This window comes from Scomber japonicus, chromosome 6 (assembly GCF_027409825.1).
Source record: "Scomber japonicus isolate fScoJap1 chromosome 6, fScoJap1.pri, whole genome shotgun sequence".
Lineage (NCBI taxonomy): Eukaryota > Metazoa > Chordata > Actinopteri > Scombriformes > Scombridae > Scomber > Scomber japonicus.
The window spans coordinates 37,230,984-37,248,723 of record NC_070583.1 but is presented as its reverse complement, the minus strand read 5'-3'; the positions used below and the strand labels follow the sequence as shown (position 1 = coordinate 37,248,723).

General features: G+C 42.6%; 1 protein-coding gene across 1 annotated transcript; it reads left to right on the top strand.

Annotated features, from left to right (window-relative positions):
• Nucleotides 1-489: 489 nt before the first annotated feature.
• LOC128360952 (nucleotidyltransferase MB21D2) lies at nucleotides 490-16,755 on the top strand. Its single transcript, XM_053321512.1, has 2 exons — nucleotides 490-787; nucleotides 15,425-16,755. The coding sequence occupies exons 1-2, from the start codon at nucleotides 559-561 to the stop codon at nucleotides 16,687-16,689; spliced, it is 1,494 nt and encodes a 497-aa protein (XP_053177487.1). The 5' UTR covers nucleotides 490-558; the 3' UTR covers nucleotides 16,690-16,755.
• Nucleotides 16,756-17,740: the final 985 nt, after the last annotated feature.

The following is a 17,740-nucleotide window of genomic DNA, read 5'->3' as shown; positions in this document are numbered from 1 at the left end:
TTTACTGTAGTACAGTTTGAGGTACTAGTACTTTACTGTAGTAGTTTGAGGTACTAGTACTTTACTGTAGTACAGTTTGAGGTACTAGTACTTTACAGTTTGAGGTACTTGTACTTTACTGTAGTACAGTTTGAGGTACTAGTACTTTACAGTTTGAGGTACTTGTACTTTACTGTAGTACAGTTTGAGGTACTAGTACTTTACAGTTTGAGGTACTTGTACTTTACTGTAGTACAGTTTGAGGTACTAGTACTTTACAGTTTGAGGTACTTGTACTTTACTGTAGTAGTTTGAGGTACATGTATTATATCTCAAACTTGAATTAAGAAGAATTGAATATAGTAGACAGTAGGATGGAGCCTCATTATAATCCAGTAGGAGGCGCTAATGACACATTTTCGCCTAAAAAAAAATCCACAAAGAAGGAAAAACACTCTCTTTTACTTTGAAAGGCTGAGGGCATCGGAAGTGCAGCAGGTGTTTCCGGTGGTTGTGTTTGTCCTGGCTCGGCTCGGCTCGGATCAGCCCAGCAGCAGCAGCAGCAGCAGCAGTAACCTGATGGCGGCCCCTGCTCTCTCCGGTCGGGCCGGTTCAGCGGGGAACAGCCCCACGGCGGCCGGCGCGAGGCTTCCTCACGGCGGCCCCGAGCTCGACTTCAGGTCGGCGGCCCGCATGGAGGATCTGAACCGGCTCATCCAGGAGTTCAGCAAGCACGACCAGCGGGAGTACGACGACCAGCGAGCCCTGGAGATACACACGGCCAAGGACTTCATCTTCTCCATGCTGGGTGAGTAACACACACACACACACACACACACACACACACACACCAGGGAGGGGAGGGGTAACGGTAACGGTGTTTGTCTCCGGTAACGGGGAGGGGGGACGCCCTGCAGACTACACCTGCACACCATAGACTCTATACAAGAAATGCACACACACACAGTAACACACTTGCACACAGTAAATCACACAACCCGTGTGTGTGTTACTGTGTTTGTGTGTGTAACTGTGTGTGTGATTTACTGTGTGATTTGCTGTGTGTCTGTGTGTGTGTGTGTTACTGTTACTGTGTGTGTGTGTGTGTGTGTGTGTGTGTGTCATTCTCATTAATCTCTTTAAAGTCTGAGCTTGTGAAACTAAACTAAACTAAACTAAACGTTATTTCACTGAATATTTGACGTCATGTGTCTGATGTAACGGAGCATCTGCCTCAGGTGTGTGTGTGTGTGTGTGTGTGTGTGTGTGTGTGTGTGTGTGTGTGTGATTTTGACAGTAAACAGCAGTGATGATGAATCAGTATTTATTAAACCTGTAGAAGCTTCACCTGCCACACAGGTGGAGAGCGTGATGAGTTCAAGGCCCCTGGTTAAATACAGATACCTGTGAGAGTTTGAGGTACTAGTACTTTACTGTAGTACTGTTAGAGGTACTAGTACTTTACTGTAGTACAGTTAGAGGTACTAGTACTTTACTGTAGTACAGTTAGAGGTACTTGTACTTTACTGTAGTACAGTTTGAGGTACTTGTACTTTACTGTAGTGCAGTTAGAGGTACTTGTACTTTACTGTAGTACAGTTTGAGGTACTTGTACTTTACTCTAGTACAGTTTGAGGTACTAGTACTTTCAGCAGCTTGGTGATGAAAACAGTTTTTATATTTTAACGTCTCGTCGGTCTCGTCTCGTTCTCTCTAGATATTTCTCTTTCATGATTTGAGTCAGAATCTAAAATGATTAAGGGAATATCTTTGAGACATTTGAGGACGTTTATAAACCAAACAATGAAACCAGTAATTAAAATAATCACTAGTTGCGGCTCTGATCTCACACAGAGAATAAAAGCTCAGTATGCAATAAAAAGCTCATTTACATATTTTCTTTTATTTTGAAGGAATGACCAAACAACTGATTAATGAATAGAGATAATGAAAATAGTGGTTAGTTTTAGTCTTTACCTGCAGGAGTCAGCGTCCTTCCTTCCTTCTTTCCTTCCTGTCTTGTTTTCTTTCCTTCCTTCCTTCCTTCCTTCCTTCCTTCCTTCTTTTTTCCTCTTCTTTCCTTCCTTCCTTCTATCTGTCCTTCCTTCCTTTCTTTCTTTCTTTCTTCCTTCCTTCCTTCCTTCCATCTTTCCTTCCCATCTTCCTTCCTTCCATCTGTCCTTCCTCCCTTTCTTCCTTCCTTCCTCCCTTTCTTCCTTCCTTCCTCCCTTTCTTCCATCTTTCCTTCCCATCTTCCTTCCTTCCATCTGTCCTTCCTCCCTTTCTTCCTTCCTTCCATCTGTCCTTCCTCCCTTTCCTTCTTTTTTCCATCTTTCCTTTCCATCTTGTTTTGCTTCCTTCGTTCCTTCCATCTGACAGATGGAAAAAAGAAAGAAAGGGAGGAAAGGAAGAAAGGTAGGAAGAAGGATAGGAAGGAAAGGAAGAAAGATAGGAAGGATGGAAGGAAGGAAGGAAAGAAGGAAGGATGGAAGGTAGGAGAGGAAGGAACGTAGGTAAGATGAAAGGAAGGTAGGTAGGAAGGAAGGGAGGACAGAAGGAAGGAAGGGAGGAAAGATGGATCAACTTTTAAATCCATGTTTCCACAGGAAAAACTAAAATGATGATTTGATTGATGAATAAACGAGCCAGCTAGCTTCTCATTTTAATGATGACGTCACATTTGATATTTAACGTGTTGGTCGTCGCGTCGACTTCATGACGTTTGAGACAAAGTTCGTCCTGACAGAGCGAGGTCAGCGAAACGCTCTGAGAGGAAACGTGGAGGAATGTGGAGGTCTGATGAGTGAAAACAGAGTTTCATTATAAAGCTGGATCTCCTCCAAGACCTGGATTAAAATAACACACACACACACACACACACACACACACTCGTACACGCTTTTACTACCTCGTGGGGACCCTGACTGGCTGATGTCCTGTGGGGTCCAGCCTTTCTAAAGGGTCTAGAGACGTCATTTTAACTCCTAAATTCATCATAATTCTGTTTGAACAAGGAAATGACTTGAAATATCAAAAACTCACATAAATTTGAAACCTGAATTTTGCCCCCCTCGTTGGGACCCATAATGCCAACGTCTATTAGCATATAATTGACATCACTGTTACCTACAGTGCAGTTCATATTCAGTATTTGAACAAATGTTGGATTGAAACCCTGACCCTAACCATTAACACTGCATATAATAATCTAGTTAGCCAGGGGGCTAATCGCTAAGCTAACATTATAATACGAGGCTAACATGCTAATATACACACTTACACACTTTGTCAGGAAAAGGTCCCCACCAGGGAAATTAGTGCACTGCAGTACCGTGTGTGTGAACCCCAGAGTTCACACACAGTCAGGAAAACCAACCCTGTGGGGACCGGGCCTATCAGGAGGCTGTTTGCTATTGATTCCAATGCTCGTTCCCATGGAAACCAGGAGTCTGTCCCCACAGGGTTAGTAATATGTCAGGTTTTGGTCCCCACCAGGATAGAAAAACGTGCACACACACACACACACACACACACACCGGGAAGAAGCCTCTGACTGTCACATTCAGTCATTACATGTTCAGTTGTTGGCTGTTGTGCAGATGAACTCGACTCCACCTTCACTGATCTGTCTGTCGGATCTCTAACTGAAAGGAAACAGAGCCGTAAACGTCCAGACAGGAAGTACAGAGTCTGCTGATGTTCTCACAGCTCGTCATCCGTCACACTCGAGATATTTATGTGGACAAACTGACGAAATCTGTCAAAGAACGTCTCTGAAGCTCGACGTGATTTCTGTCAGGCTGCTGTAGAGATGATCTGAAGGGTTTAAAGGACGAGTTTATCCATCTTTCCTACCTTCCTTCCTTCCTTCCTTCCATCTTTCCTTCCCTCCTTCCTTCCTTTTTCTCTTCCTTCTTTCCTCCCTCCTTCTCTTTCTTTCCTCCCTCCCTCCTACCTCCCTTCCTTTCCTCCCTCCCTTCCTTCTGTCCTTTCTTTCTTCCTTCCTACCTTTCTTCCTTCCTTCCTACCTACCTACCTTCCTTCCATCTTTCCTTCCTTCCTTCCATCTTTCCTTCCTACCTTCTATCCTTCCTTCTTTCCTTCCTACCTTTCTTCCTACCTTTCTTCCTTTCCTTCCTTTCTCCCTCCCACTTTTCCTTCCTTCTGTCCTTCCTTCCTTCCTACCTACCTATCTACCTTCCTTCCTTCCTTCCATCTATCCTTCCTTCCTACCTACCTACCTTCCTTCCTTCTGTCCTTCCTTCCTACAGACCTACCTACCTACCTTCCTTCCTTCCATCTATCCTTCCTTCCTTCCTTAAATCCACAGTCCTGCTTCTCTCTTTCCTTCCTTCCTTCCTCCCTCCCACCTTTCTTTCATTCCTTCCTTCCTTCCTCCCAGCCACCTAAATCCACAGTCCTCCTTCTGTAGAAACATGGATTTAAAAGTTGGATCTGAAGCTAATATGAAGCTTCAGCGTCTGAATGAGTCAAATCAAGTAGATATGTGTTCATGTCACAGTCTTTAAAATTCCTTCACTGTGACAGAAACGGAGACGAGGAAGGAGGGGATTCGTCTTTTTGCTCATTTCTGCTCTCCATTGTGAATGTTTAAGCTTCCTCAACCAATGATTGTCAGAGTGAACGCCAGGAAAGAGAGGAATAATGTATGTAGGAGCCATTTCTATGTGAATGTGTTTGAAGGTACCAAACTGGGCCAGTAGGTGTCCTCATGGTGTTGGGTGTACGTTTCTTTATAGGTAGGAACTTTCTGTCAGGTGTCCGGTGTTGCTGGACGGATGAGCGCACAGTTTTTCGACCGCTCCAGGCTCCGTCACGTTTGTTTTGTTGTATGTGACACAGCTGAATGGACTTTAACCCTTAAACAGGCCTTACTAGTTATGTCATTTGCACTTAAAGTAAGGAAGGAAGGAAGGAAGGAAAGAAGGAAGGAAGGAAGGAAGGAGGGAAAAAGGAAGGAAGGTAGGAGGAAGGAAGGAAGGAAGGAAGGTAGGAAGGAAAGGAGGGAGAAAGGAAGGAAAGGAGGGAGAAAGGGAAGGAAGGGAGGAAGAAGGAAGGAAAGGAAGGAGGGAGGGAGGAAGGAAGGAAGGGAGGGAGGAAGGATGGAAAGGAGGGAGGGAGGAAGGAAGGAAGGGAGGGAGGGAGGAAGAAGGAAGGAAAGGAGGGAGGGAGGAAGGAAGGAAGGATGGAAGGGAGGGAAGAAGGAAGGAAGGGAGGAAGAAGGAAGGGAGGAAGGAAGGAAGGAAGGAAGGAAGGAAGGAAGGAAGGAAGAAAGAGTTTCTGTATCTCCTGGTGCACGTTGTCTGTTTAAGGGTTATATGCACTGGCAATGAATACTTGCATAATATTGAAGATCATTGAAACGGTGAGAAATAAAGAACGCATCAAATGAAGAAGCAAATCCGGAAGCTGTTTGTTTCATTAGACACAAGTTATAATCACAGACTGTATAAAAGAAATGGACGTAACATCCGTGACGTCACCCATTGGTTTGTGGACTGCTGCTCGGAAGCCAATAGTATCGAATCTAGGCAGCGCCATCTTGAAAATTTCAGGTGCATGCTGGGAAAAAAAGAACACGGATTCTACTTATATGGGCATGAGGCGGAGTCATGGGCGGAAGTATGGGCGGGACCAACGGCGGAGCGGGGAGGCTGCGATTGGTTGCGAGGGCTGGATCTCAAGGACATTGGTCAATCACAACGTAGCCACGTAGCCTGCTTTATCGTCACATATAAAATCAGGGAGGCCAAAATGTCCCAAATGAACATCATACTGCATTGAAGAAGGCTTTAAACTAGCGATTGAGACCATAAACACATTTTGAAAACGTTTACTGAGGTTAGAAATCAAGTGAGAAGTTGGTGAATTCTCCATTGACTTGTATAGAGACGGTCGCCCCCTGGTGGCCTTTTGATAGAATGCAGCTCTAAGTTACTTCCGCATTGGCTTCTTTTCAGAGGACAGGAACTCCCCGCCTGGTTATAATAGTGCAGTAGCCAGCGCGTCGATTACTCTTTAGCCTGTCTATGCAGCCCCTCGGTGGCTTTAAGTGTTAGGCTTAGCCACTACAATGTACTTTCACTATGATTTCATCCATAAGTAACAGAATGTGACAGAATGTGTGATTACACTGAAAGCAAGAATCTCATCACGTTGGGGTCTGTGGTGTAATTTGTGTTAATTTAGGGGCTTGATGTCCGAAACGACCCGTAACCCTGAATGAACTCTGGCTGTCCAGTGTGATCATCACCTGAGGAGCTGTCAGCAGCCAATCAGGAGATATTATTCAATCAATCAATCTTTATTTATAAAGCACCAAATCACAACAGAGTCATCTCAAGGCTCTTTCCACATAGAGCAGGTCTAAACCGAACTCTTCAGGTTTTAACTTAAAAGAGACCCAACATTCCCACATGAGACACAGTGGAGAGAAAAAAGTCCCTTTAACAGGAAGAACCCTCAGAACCAGACTCAGAGTGGGAGAACATCTGCCTCGACCGGTTGGAGTTGAGAGGAAGGAGAGGAGAGAGGGAGGAAGGAGAGGAGAGAGAGGAAGAGGAAGGAGAGGAAAGAGAGGAAGGATAGAGGACACACAATGAAATTCAACAATGAAAATCAACAATGAAGCTAGAAGGTCCGGGACTGGAATCTGTCATCCGGACGTCTACAGGCCCAGATTACCTGTGAGACCAGAAAGCACAGACAACTCCGGGCAAGAAGTTTAGCTTATTGAATGCATTAATAGAACATGAATGTTAATGGATATAGATGGATGGATGGATAGAGAGAGAGAGGGAGGAGGAGAGAGGAGCTCAGTGCATCATGGGAGTCGCCCAGCAGTCTAAGCCTATAGCAGCATAAGCTAAGAGCTCTAAGAGCCCTAACTATAAGCTTTATCACAAAGGAAAGTTTTAAGCCTACTCTTAAATGTAGGGGAGGGTGTCTGTAAATGTGTCAGATATCACTTGATATAATAACTCACACTGCTGAAGCTCAATAGAAGCTGATCATCTACTTTTAAATGCACTTTAGCACAAAATAACTGTGTGAACACTGAACACACTGGATTTTGGTCCTTCATCACTTTCATCAAAAGCACATTTGAAGAAGATGTTTTATTAGCCAGCATGAAAAGGAGGAATGATTTCAGTGAAGGAAACCTCTTTCAGTCTTCATATAAGCACCTGACTGCTGTTTTAAAACAGACATGAACAATTGTGAAGCTATCCTTTAATGCTGAATTATCATCAGATCATCATTTGAACTAATGAGTTGATAAATGGGATTTCATTGTCTGATCTTTTTGTGTGTATGTGTTGGTTTTCCCAGACTCAGGTTTAAATATCCCCAAATTAAAGTCAGAGACAGCACTTTAACCTCATATTCATTCTTTTATTTCATATGTAGTTTGTTGCAGAGCAAAGTCAACACAGCAACAATGTGCATCCTTTCATATACACATGAATACTGTATGACTTGTTTATACACTATGCCAAACATTTGGGGGTAAATCAATTCTCATGTTTGAGTCTCACAGTGGAAAAAGCAGAAATCCATTAAAGGAAGTATGATTATCAGTATCATCGTATACACTATCGCCAGCAGCTAAAACCAGGTAGACCACATCCCCCTTTTCCAGCTGAAGAACCAGTGAATTAGAAACACTTTCCTCGTCATCATTTGCATTGTAATTATAACTGTACAACACTCTCTTGTCATTGTGATAGAGAAAAATCTGCCTGTATACTTTATTCCGGATATCCACTGTAGTGAATGAGAAGTAGTAGGCTCCGCTGACTGGGGCTGTGACGACACCTGCAACAGAGGAGAAAATCAGTGAAGCTTTTTCCTGCTGTTGAACTACCTCTTCTCTGAGTTCAGTACGCTGTTGCTTCTCAATACTTTGGTCAGGCTGCTGTAAGTGGGTTTGTCTAATCTGAAGGAATAGTTGTTCAGTGCTCTTGCTTTGTTAACATCACATTACTCAGAGACTGTATAGTCTGTAAAAGTTGAGAGCTCTCAGTTACACATTCAGTGAGTCAGTTTGCATCCCATAAGGTTTATAGAAAGTGATATAACAGAGAGATATAAGTGAGCACCTTAAAACAGAGCAAAAGCCTCTCAAAGCCTTTGCAGAACAAATCATTCTCTTGTGTTTTCTCTGTAACTCTGTAAATGTCTGTGCAAAGTTTTTTCAAAAGGTTTCACAAAACTGCATAAACGACAAACTCACTTCATCATGAGAACCTTATCAGTCACCACATGAAATGTAATTACATAACACAAAATCACACGCATGACTCAATGCTGGCAAAGAACCAACGGCCTGGCTCAAACCCTCTGAGAGGACACAGAGAAACTCCATTAAAAGTGTTATGATGTACTGTAAAAGGCCAAATAGGTGAAATCTTAAAAGAGCCAATTCAAAGAGAAATGTCTCCAGTGTGCAGCTGGAGCCATAGTGGAGAAAAAAGTCATTACAAAAGATGGAGTGAAAGCTATAACAATGAATACATATTAAAACATCTAACAAACAAATTAAAATGAGTTCATTACATTATAATAGTTCATTTGTGTGTGTAGCAGAAAGAGGTGAGTACCTGTAGATGGATTGTAGACCTGACCAAAGTTGGTGAAGACTTTACTGAACTTAAGTGTGGTGGCAGTATTGAAGGGTCCAATTAGTCCGCTGTCAGTGAGACCAAGTGAGAACGCCACCTTTGGTTGGTCTGTGTGGATGTGAGAAGATTCACATAGAGGAAAACAATAGCTCCACTTATAAACAGTTGATGAACAAATTGTATTGTATTAATAATGATATAAGCAGTTTACCTGCATTCTGTCTCTTGAGCTCCTCCACCTCGGTTTCACAGATTTTCAATCTGGTCATCACATCTGTGAACACATTCAACATTTTTATTTTAAAGGAGATAATCTACATAACTGTGTAGCTAATAAACTAGCAGCTGTGTAATTTGCAGTTTACTGCTGTTCTTAAGACTGTGTAAAGTGAATTCAGACATTTTCTTCTAAACACATTTAATAGGTCATAAATGTATTTCTAAAAAAGGGTAAAAAGCATTTCAACCATTTAGATTTGAATTGTGGAGCTAGGCTTCACAAACTGTGTTTCAAGATTTCTGTGTTCAGGATTTAGTGATTAGCATAAACCCGCCCCTGCTGCTGTAGAGGTATAAATACATTCAGCACACACTACTACTACTACAGTCTACAGTTAGCTGAGTTAGCCGCCGAGCTAGCAGCTGAGTTAGCAGCAGAAAGCTCTCAGACGTAGCGTCCATGTTTCTGGTAGAGGTGGTGACTTTGATTGACAGGCGACACTTGGTAGGGGGCGGGGCTTCAGTGAACTCGGCGGGAACGCCCACAGCGTTTGGTAGCAGAGAAAAATAGTTTTCTTCTAAACAGTCTGTGGTTTTACACAACTTTGAAGCCTAATTTCATATATTTGGCGATTTTTTTAATCATTCAAATTTGGCAGGGTGGTTTACAACACACTTTTCTGTGGTATGTCAAACTCAGAACACACATTTATTCTTACTTTACACAGACTTTAATAATGATATAATCAGTTTACCTGCACTCTGTATCTTGAGCTCCTCCACCTCGTTTTCACTGGCGTTCATTCTGGCCTCCAACACTGTCAACACATTTAACATTGATATTATTGTGAAGTATGTTTATAGTCAGCAGATTTCAAGTTGTTAACATGATCACTATGGAGACTGACCGTTGTTCTTATCTTCAAATGAAGTTACTCTGTCTAGAAGATCTGCAATAGAAGGCAAAATTCATAATCAAATTCATAATTAATCAACAGCCAGATTCAAAATCTCATATTGAATGTATCTCTCCTAAGAAGATAAATATCTTTTGACTTCTCTTCAGTCATTTTGGGAATTAAAACTGGCAAAGGTTCATCCTGAACAACACATTAATATCAAATAAATGTATTATCATTGGTAGCATACATAAAAAAAGAAAAGTTTTTACATGTTATTGATTGTCGTAGCTTACCTGTGTTCTCTCTCTGGAGCTCTTTGACCACATTTTCCAAAACTGTGAATACATTTAAAGTTTTTCAGTAAAAGCTTTATTTTGAATCTTAGATATGAATATCAGTAAACATGTTAAAGAAGTTTGACAAGAAAAATAACCAGAAACATAAATTCATTTTATATTATTGTATAAAATATAAATATCTACCTGCATTCTTGTATTCACTGGCTGTCAGTCTGGTCTGTATGGCTGGAATAAAAGCAGTAAATTACTCCTAAAAGTAATGTCTATGTGAACATTGCATGAATGTGTTGATCACTATGTGAATGAACCTGTATTCTCCTGCTCCAGCTTCCTCAGCTCCACACTGTGTTCGATGGCCATGTCTCTCAGCTCCTTCAGCTCAGCCCAGATGTCAGGGCTGATGTTGGTCTGATCACTGGTTGATTTGACTCCCAGGATCTCAGACTGAATCTCCGTCTGAGTGATGTCATTCCCTGTCAGCCCTCCACTCTCACCCTGAGCCCTCGTCCAGTACAGGCAGAGCAGCAACGCCAGAAAAGCTGCAGCACGCCTCATTGTGAAATATCACCTCTTTAGACAACAAGATGCAGTCTGACACCACTCGTTCAGTTCCCGTCTTTATATCCACGTAAAACAGGTCACTGAACTGCTGTATGAGAATTAAACAGCTGTCTTTGATAACGAATGCAAAAATAGCACCAAAGATCCTTCAACACTGAACTAAAAGCAAACAACAAGTTAGAATCCTTTAAAACCATTGGCTGTGAAAGTTTGTAAAGTAAAGAGATGATAAGAGCAAAGTCAGTCTTTTAGTTTCCATGTGATACTGATGTGCCAAAAGATTAAATATGTTCTTATTTGTGAAACTGATACCAAAGTATAACTTCACAAGATGCTCAACATTCCTCATTTTAATGTAAAATTACTACTTTATTCTGGTAATTTCCCCTAATACTCCATCGTAGCTTTTTCTGCTCTTCAGTTTCAGGTTTAATGCTCCACAGCAGAGGTGATTAAAGCTTCTTCCATTCTGTATTTATATTAAGCAGAAGTTCAGATACTTGTGTAAAAGAAAGACTCTGGTAAAAGTAGAAGTACTGATTCAACTTTACTCAAGTCAGAGTCTTTTCATGATGTAGCAGTGAAGACTGATGGATCTAATGGTTATACAATAAACCCCACACTTCCAGAAAGTTCTGCTCATTTTACCTTTACATATAAAATAACATTTCCATCATTATGTCTATGTTCTATTTTCATGTCTTAGGTAAAATAGGACATGATAATGTGTGATAGGAGCTGTTTTTTCTCCAAACAGTGATAAAAAATAGACTAACAAAACCTAAAAACTACCAAAAGGAGACATAAAAAGACTAATAAGACATTTACTTTGGTACAGCCCCTCCCTGATCTACTACCTTATCGTGGTGGAGGGGTTTGCGTATCCCAATGACCTGACATGGCTCAGTTGTCGGGGGCTTTTATGCCCCTGGTAGGGTCTCCCATGGCAAACAGGTCTAAATTACGTTAAAATAATTAATAATTTCTGCTTTTTTAACTAAAAAATTAGGTATAGTTTCATTTAAATGAGGCCATAATTCCCATAAAATAAGTGTCTGCCCCCCGGACCAAATCTGGAAGATGGATGATTATTATTATTATTAATGACCTATGACCACAACACACAGGTTTTATTTCCTGCTGGGCACAAACTCTACGGGATTAACCCACATTTTAACCCAAAGTCGGTCGTTCCCAGACTGTTTGTTAGTTTGGTTGTTGTTTGACGGCAGTTTGAGGTCATGATGTCTGATTAGTCACCTGATCAATGATCTGACTGTCGGGTGATTGGTTGGATTCTGTTGTTTGGGGACATGGAGATCCCGGTATTGACCGTTTGACCCGAGTCAGTGGAATTAGTTTTTGGTACAACTTGGAAAACAAGTTTCAGGCCAGAATGAGAAGCCCAACAGACAGACAGACAGCATATTACACACAGGCGGGGAGTTCCTGTCCTCTGAAAAGAAGCCAATGCGGAAGTAACTTAGAGCTGCATTCTATCAAAAGGCCACCAGGGGGCGACCGTCTCTATACAAGTCAATGGAGAATTCACCAACTTCTCACTTGATTTCTAACCTCAGTAAACGTTTTCAAAATGTGTTTATGGTCTCAATCGCTAGTTTAAAGCCTTCTTCAATGCAGTATGATGTTCATTTGGGACATTTTGGCCTCCCTGATTTTATATGTGACGATAAAGCAGGGTATGCATTAGGGCGTGGCTACGTCCTGATTGACAGGTTGATTGACCAATGTCCTTGAGATCCAGCCCTCGCAACCAATCGCTCCGCCGTTGGTCCTGCCCATACGTCCGTCCATGACTCCGCCTCATGCCCATATAAGTAGAATCCGTGTTCATTTTTTCCCAGAATGCACCTGAAAGGTTCAAGATGGCGCTGCCTAGATTCGAAACTATTGGCTTCCGAGCAGCAGTCCACAAACCAATGGGTGACGTCACGGATGTTACGTCTGTTTCTTATATACAGTCTATGATTACACATTAATAAGAATCACAATGTTCCCAGCAGCTCAGTGCAAAATGCAGAAATTAAGGGTTAAGAGGCAGAATTCAGTCTGTATTGCTTTTGATGTGTTTATAATTAGATTAGAGAAACTTTATTAATCCTCTAGAGGAGAAACTCATTTGCCACCAAACAGCTCATACTTCCAACAACACGAACAATACAACCGAATAGATAAAACACAAATAGAAACATGATCTACAGCAGTGGGTCAGAGCAAGAACTAAGAGTGTTTTTTGTGAAGAAATCTGACAAAGGAGCTTCTAAAACATTCAGTAGAAGGCTGAACGAGCTTTTAAGGCTGATAAAAGGCATTGTGTAAAAGATGACCTTCAGGGAATAAAATTGTTTTTGGGTTTGGGCCTCGTTCTCGTAATCTGCACTCAGCCTGTTTTTTAATAATATCAGAGTGTACCTGATGTGTTGAGTTTAAACTGAGACGCTGTAAAAATGAAGCTGATGAAAGAGGACGAGTGGAAACACTAAATAAATGAATGAAAAGGGGCCAGGACAAGAGTCGAGATATTTATGTGGGAAAACTGACGAAATCTGTCAAAGAACGTCTCAGAAGCTCAACGTGATTTCTGTCAGGCTGCTGTAGGAATGATCTGATGGGTTTAAAGGATGAGTTCATCCATCTTTCCTCCCTTCTGTCCTTTCTTCCATCCTTCCTTCCCTCCTTCCTTCCTACCTTCCTTCCTCCTTTTCTTCCTTTCTTCCTTCCATCTTACCTACGTTCCTTCCTTTCCTTCCTTCCATCTTACCTACGTTCCTTCCTTTCCTTCCTTCCTTCCTACCTACCTTCCTTCCTTCTTTCCTTCCTACCTACCTACCTTCCTTCCATCCTTCCTTCTTTCCTTCCTACCTACCTTCCTTCATTCTGTAAAAATGAAGCTGATGAAAGAGGACGAGTGGAAACACTAAATAAATGAATGAAAAGGGGCCAGAACAAGAGTCTGTCCGGTCCAAACTGAGTCTGTCCACCTCACTTCAGCACAGGAATGCTCTCACCAGCCAGAGAGTGTTTGTGTCTTTTCACTTTTAGCTCAGCGGAGCGGAAAACTGGACCAGACCGCTCCAGTCCGACTGTTGAACACAATGACCTGTCAGACGGCCCAGACCTCAACAAAACTGACCCAAACTCGACTCGCATAAATTAGTCTTTGTTAAAAAGAGATGGGATGTGAAAGGGACTAGAGGACAGTCTGACCTCTTCCACGATGGACCAGAGAATAATCATTCCTGATCCAGACTCTAGTGCAGGGGTGTCAAACATGAGGCCCGTGGGCCAGAACCGGCCCGCCGAGGGGTGCAATCCGGCCCACTTTCCTTCCTGTGTTCTTTTCCTTCCTTCCATCTGTCCTTCCTTCCTTCCATCTTTCCTTCATACCTTCCTTCCTTCCTTCCATCTTTCCTTCCTACCTTCTTTCCTTCATTCCTTCCTTCCATCTGTCCTTCCTTCTTTCCTTCCATCTGTCCTTCCTCCCTTTCTTCCTTCCATCTGTCCTTCTATCCTTCCTATCTTCCTTTCTTTCTCCCTCCCTCCCTTTCTCCCTTTCTTCCTTCATTCCTTCATTTCATCTGTCCTTCCTTCCTTCTTCCCTTCCTTCCATCTATCCTTCCTTCCTTCCGTCCTTCCTCCCTCCCTTCCTTCCTTCCTTCTCTTTAATGATCCGGCCCACATCAGATCAGATTGTTGTCATCAAAATGAGTTTGACACGTCTGCTCTAGTGGATTTAAAAGACAGAGGAAGCAACACTTACGTCATCATGATCCACCAAATAACGAGCAGCAGTAACTTCCACCTCTGCCAAGTGTCAGAGATGTGATTCAAACCAACCTTTTTGAAGCTGTAGACTTCAGTGTTTTATTTTATTACATTAGATTGTAAGTTGTTTCTAAAGGGCAACACACACACACCGACTGCATAGTTTTGATTCATTTAATGTCTGCATCATAAACCAGTCAAGCAAAAGGCGTTCGTATCACACAGTATCCAAACTGTTGGCATCAAATGTCTGGTCATAATCTTTTTGACTTATTCATTGATCAGATAGTTTATAGACTGTATTTTATTCTGGCAAAGTTCTTGTATGACCTTTTCCTTCTTTTGTCCAATTTTAAACAAATATTTTGTAGAAGAACATGTTTATATTTCTCAGAGTAGCAGATGTGTCATCAGTCAGATTACAGTAGCCAGGATGTGTGAATGCAGAGATTCCTCCAAATTCCTTCCAGACTCTGGAAATAAGGGTACTGTCCTTAATCGTGAAGGCCCCAGTATTTTGCCTCAGATCCTCAGTACCCTTTCCCCTCTGAAGGGCCCAATCCCATCAAAGGTCTTCACAGCAAAAACTTCTATACACATCTTCTCGAAATAGCTCCGTTAAGACTGTTTGTTTTATCATTAAAGTTGAAATGCAGTTGTTTAAATTGACCTCTGATTGGGGCGATTCCATTGTAATGAATTGACTTGGCTGTAAATTTTGGTGTCACAAAGGGAAACTCGTTGAGGTTGAGTTCTCTTTTGCATCACCTCTTTTCTGAAAGACATTCACGGTGTTGTTCTCTGTTCATGTGAAAAATGACAGAAGTAGTTGTGTGAAGAATGAAAACAGAGAGCTTGTTTTTAGGCGCTTTCCCTCCAATTCTGACGTTCAGATCCTGCTCAAGGACATGCTCTTGGTTTTAAGTGGACCAATGCTTTAACAAGACATACTTACACAAAAAATCATAACTTTATGTCTCTGTTTGTGTATAGTATGATTGTGTAGTCATGTCTGTTCTCCTCTGTCTCTCAGGAATGGTCCAGAAGTTGGACCAGAAGCTCCCGGTGGCCAATGAGTACCTCCTCTTGTCGGGAGGCGTTAGAGAAGGTGTGGTTGATATGGACCTGGACGAGCTGAGCGTCTATGCCCGCGGGACAGACTACGACATGGACTTCACCCTGCTGGTCCCGGCACTCAAACTCCATGACCGTAACCAGCCAGTCACCCTGGACATGAGGCACTCGGCTTTGGGCCACTCCTGGCTCAGCCTCCGCCTCTTCGACGAAGGGACCATCAACAAATGGAAGGACTGCTGCACTATTGTCGACCACATCAATGGAACCACCAACTACTTCTTCTCGCCAACGCTGGTGGCCGACTGGTTCTACCAGTCCATCTCTCTGGTGCTGCTGGAGGTGCAGAAGAAGCCACAGAGAGGCATGCCCAAGGTGGAGAAGGTGGAAAGAAATGGGACAATCATCTCCGTCATCCTGGGAGTCGGCAGCAGCCGAATGCTGTACGACATCGTCCCCGTGGTTTCATTTAAAGGCTGGCCTGCTGTGGCTCAGAGCTGGCTGATGGAGAATCACTTCTGGGATGGTAAGATCACAGAGGAGGAGGTGATCAGTGGCTTCTACCTCGTCCCTGCGTGCTCCTACAAAGGTCGCAAGGAGAACGAGTGGCGCCTTTCGTTCGCTCGCAGTGAAGTGCAACTGAAGAAGTGCATCTCCACCAGCCTGATGCAGGCGTACCAGGCCTGTAAAGCCATTATTATCAAGCTGCTGTCCCGCCCTAAAGCCATCAGCCCGTACCACCTCCGCAGCATCATGCTGTGGGCCTGCGACCGCCTCCCCGCCAACTACCTGTCGCAGGACGACTACTCTGCCCACTTCCTGCTGGGTTTGATCGATGACTTGCAGCACTGCCTCGTCAACAAGATGTGTCCCAATTATTTCATCCCTCAGTGCAACATGCTGGAGCACCTGTCTGACGAGACGGCCATGCTGCACGCCCGCAAACTCTCCTCTGTGCGCTCCGATCCGGCCGAGCACCTCCGCACTACCATCGAGCACGCCAAGGCCGCCAACAGGCTGACGGTGGAACTGCAGTGGCGAGGCAGCTCCAACAACCTGCCGTCGCCGCAGTCGGACGCCGGCGGAGAGAACCAGCCAGACGACCGACTGGCTAAGAAGCTCCAGCAGCTGGTGACGGAGAATCCTGGGAAATCCATCTCGGTCTTCATCAACCCGGACGACGTCACACGACCGCACTTCCGTATCGACGACAAGTTTTTCTGAAACTGACAAACGTTCTCCCAGACCTCTTCCTCTTCCTCCTCCTCTCCTTTATCTCTGCCTTCCTTCTTGCGCCTGGTGCCCCGCCTCCTCTGAAACTTTATTTTTTACATTTTTTTTATGTTTCTCTGCCACAGAGTAAAGTGAGGTGATCGTGTAGTTGTCTGCCACGATTTTTTATTTTTTAATTATTATTTTTCTACTTCCCTTCCCCTCTTCCCTCCTCTTTCACTGTGTGCCCTGTGTTTTTTTACCTGCTGAATGCCTTTTCAATAGACAGCTGAATAGCAGCAGGTTGTTTTTAAAACTGAAGGACGAGGCGAAAATCCACCTTTTTAAAATGGAATCCAGCTTCCTACATTATTGGTAGTTTAATGTAATTATCAGGGATCCTGGAAATGAGACGAAAGCAACAACTCCATTAAGAGAAGCTCGTTCACAGAGACTCGAGACAAGCTGATCAGATTTTGATGAAACATGCAGAGTGTTCAGTTACAAATCTCAATTAAGAAACATGGAAGTAATAAATTTCCAGTCATCGTCTTACTTTCAGCTCTTCATTGGAGGAGTGATGTAATCGCTGGCTGAGCTGAAGAGATTAAAAACACATTAACATTACTACAAGGAAAAAAGACAGAATATTTAAGTAGTTTGAATTATTAAACATTCAAGCAAAGCAAATTAGGTTGCAAATAATGTGATTTTCCGGCTGTGGAAGCTGATTTCTGCCTTGTGATTGTGAGCCTTTGTGGCAGAAGAATAAAAATCTAAATATCTATTATGAAAACGTTTCTGATAATTAAAATAGGAAGTATTTCAGTAAGTATTGGAACATTTTTAGATTTTGTGACGCAGTATTCAATAGGTTTCCCAAAACTATGAGAAAGAAATGATGACAAAATAAACAGAAATCAACAAAATTTAAAAATAAATACTTAAATGCATCATAATTAAAGGATTCAGTCATAAAAAAGAGAAAAAATCTCACAGAAAATATGAAATTAAAAAATATAAATATGAGAAATAATTTTAAAACCTATTCAAAACTGAAAAT

Coding starts and splice junctions, on each gene's coding strand:
- LOC128360952 (XM_053321512.1), top strand. CDS start 559: ATGGCGGCCCCTGCTCTCTCCGGTCGGGCCGGTTCAGCGGGGAACAGC. Junction 788..15,424: donor CTTCATCTTCTCCATGCTGG/GTGAGTAACACA, acceptor TCTGTCTCTCAG/GAATGGTCCAGAAGTTGGAC.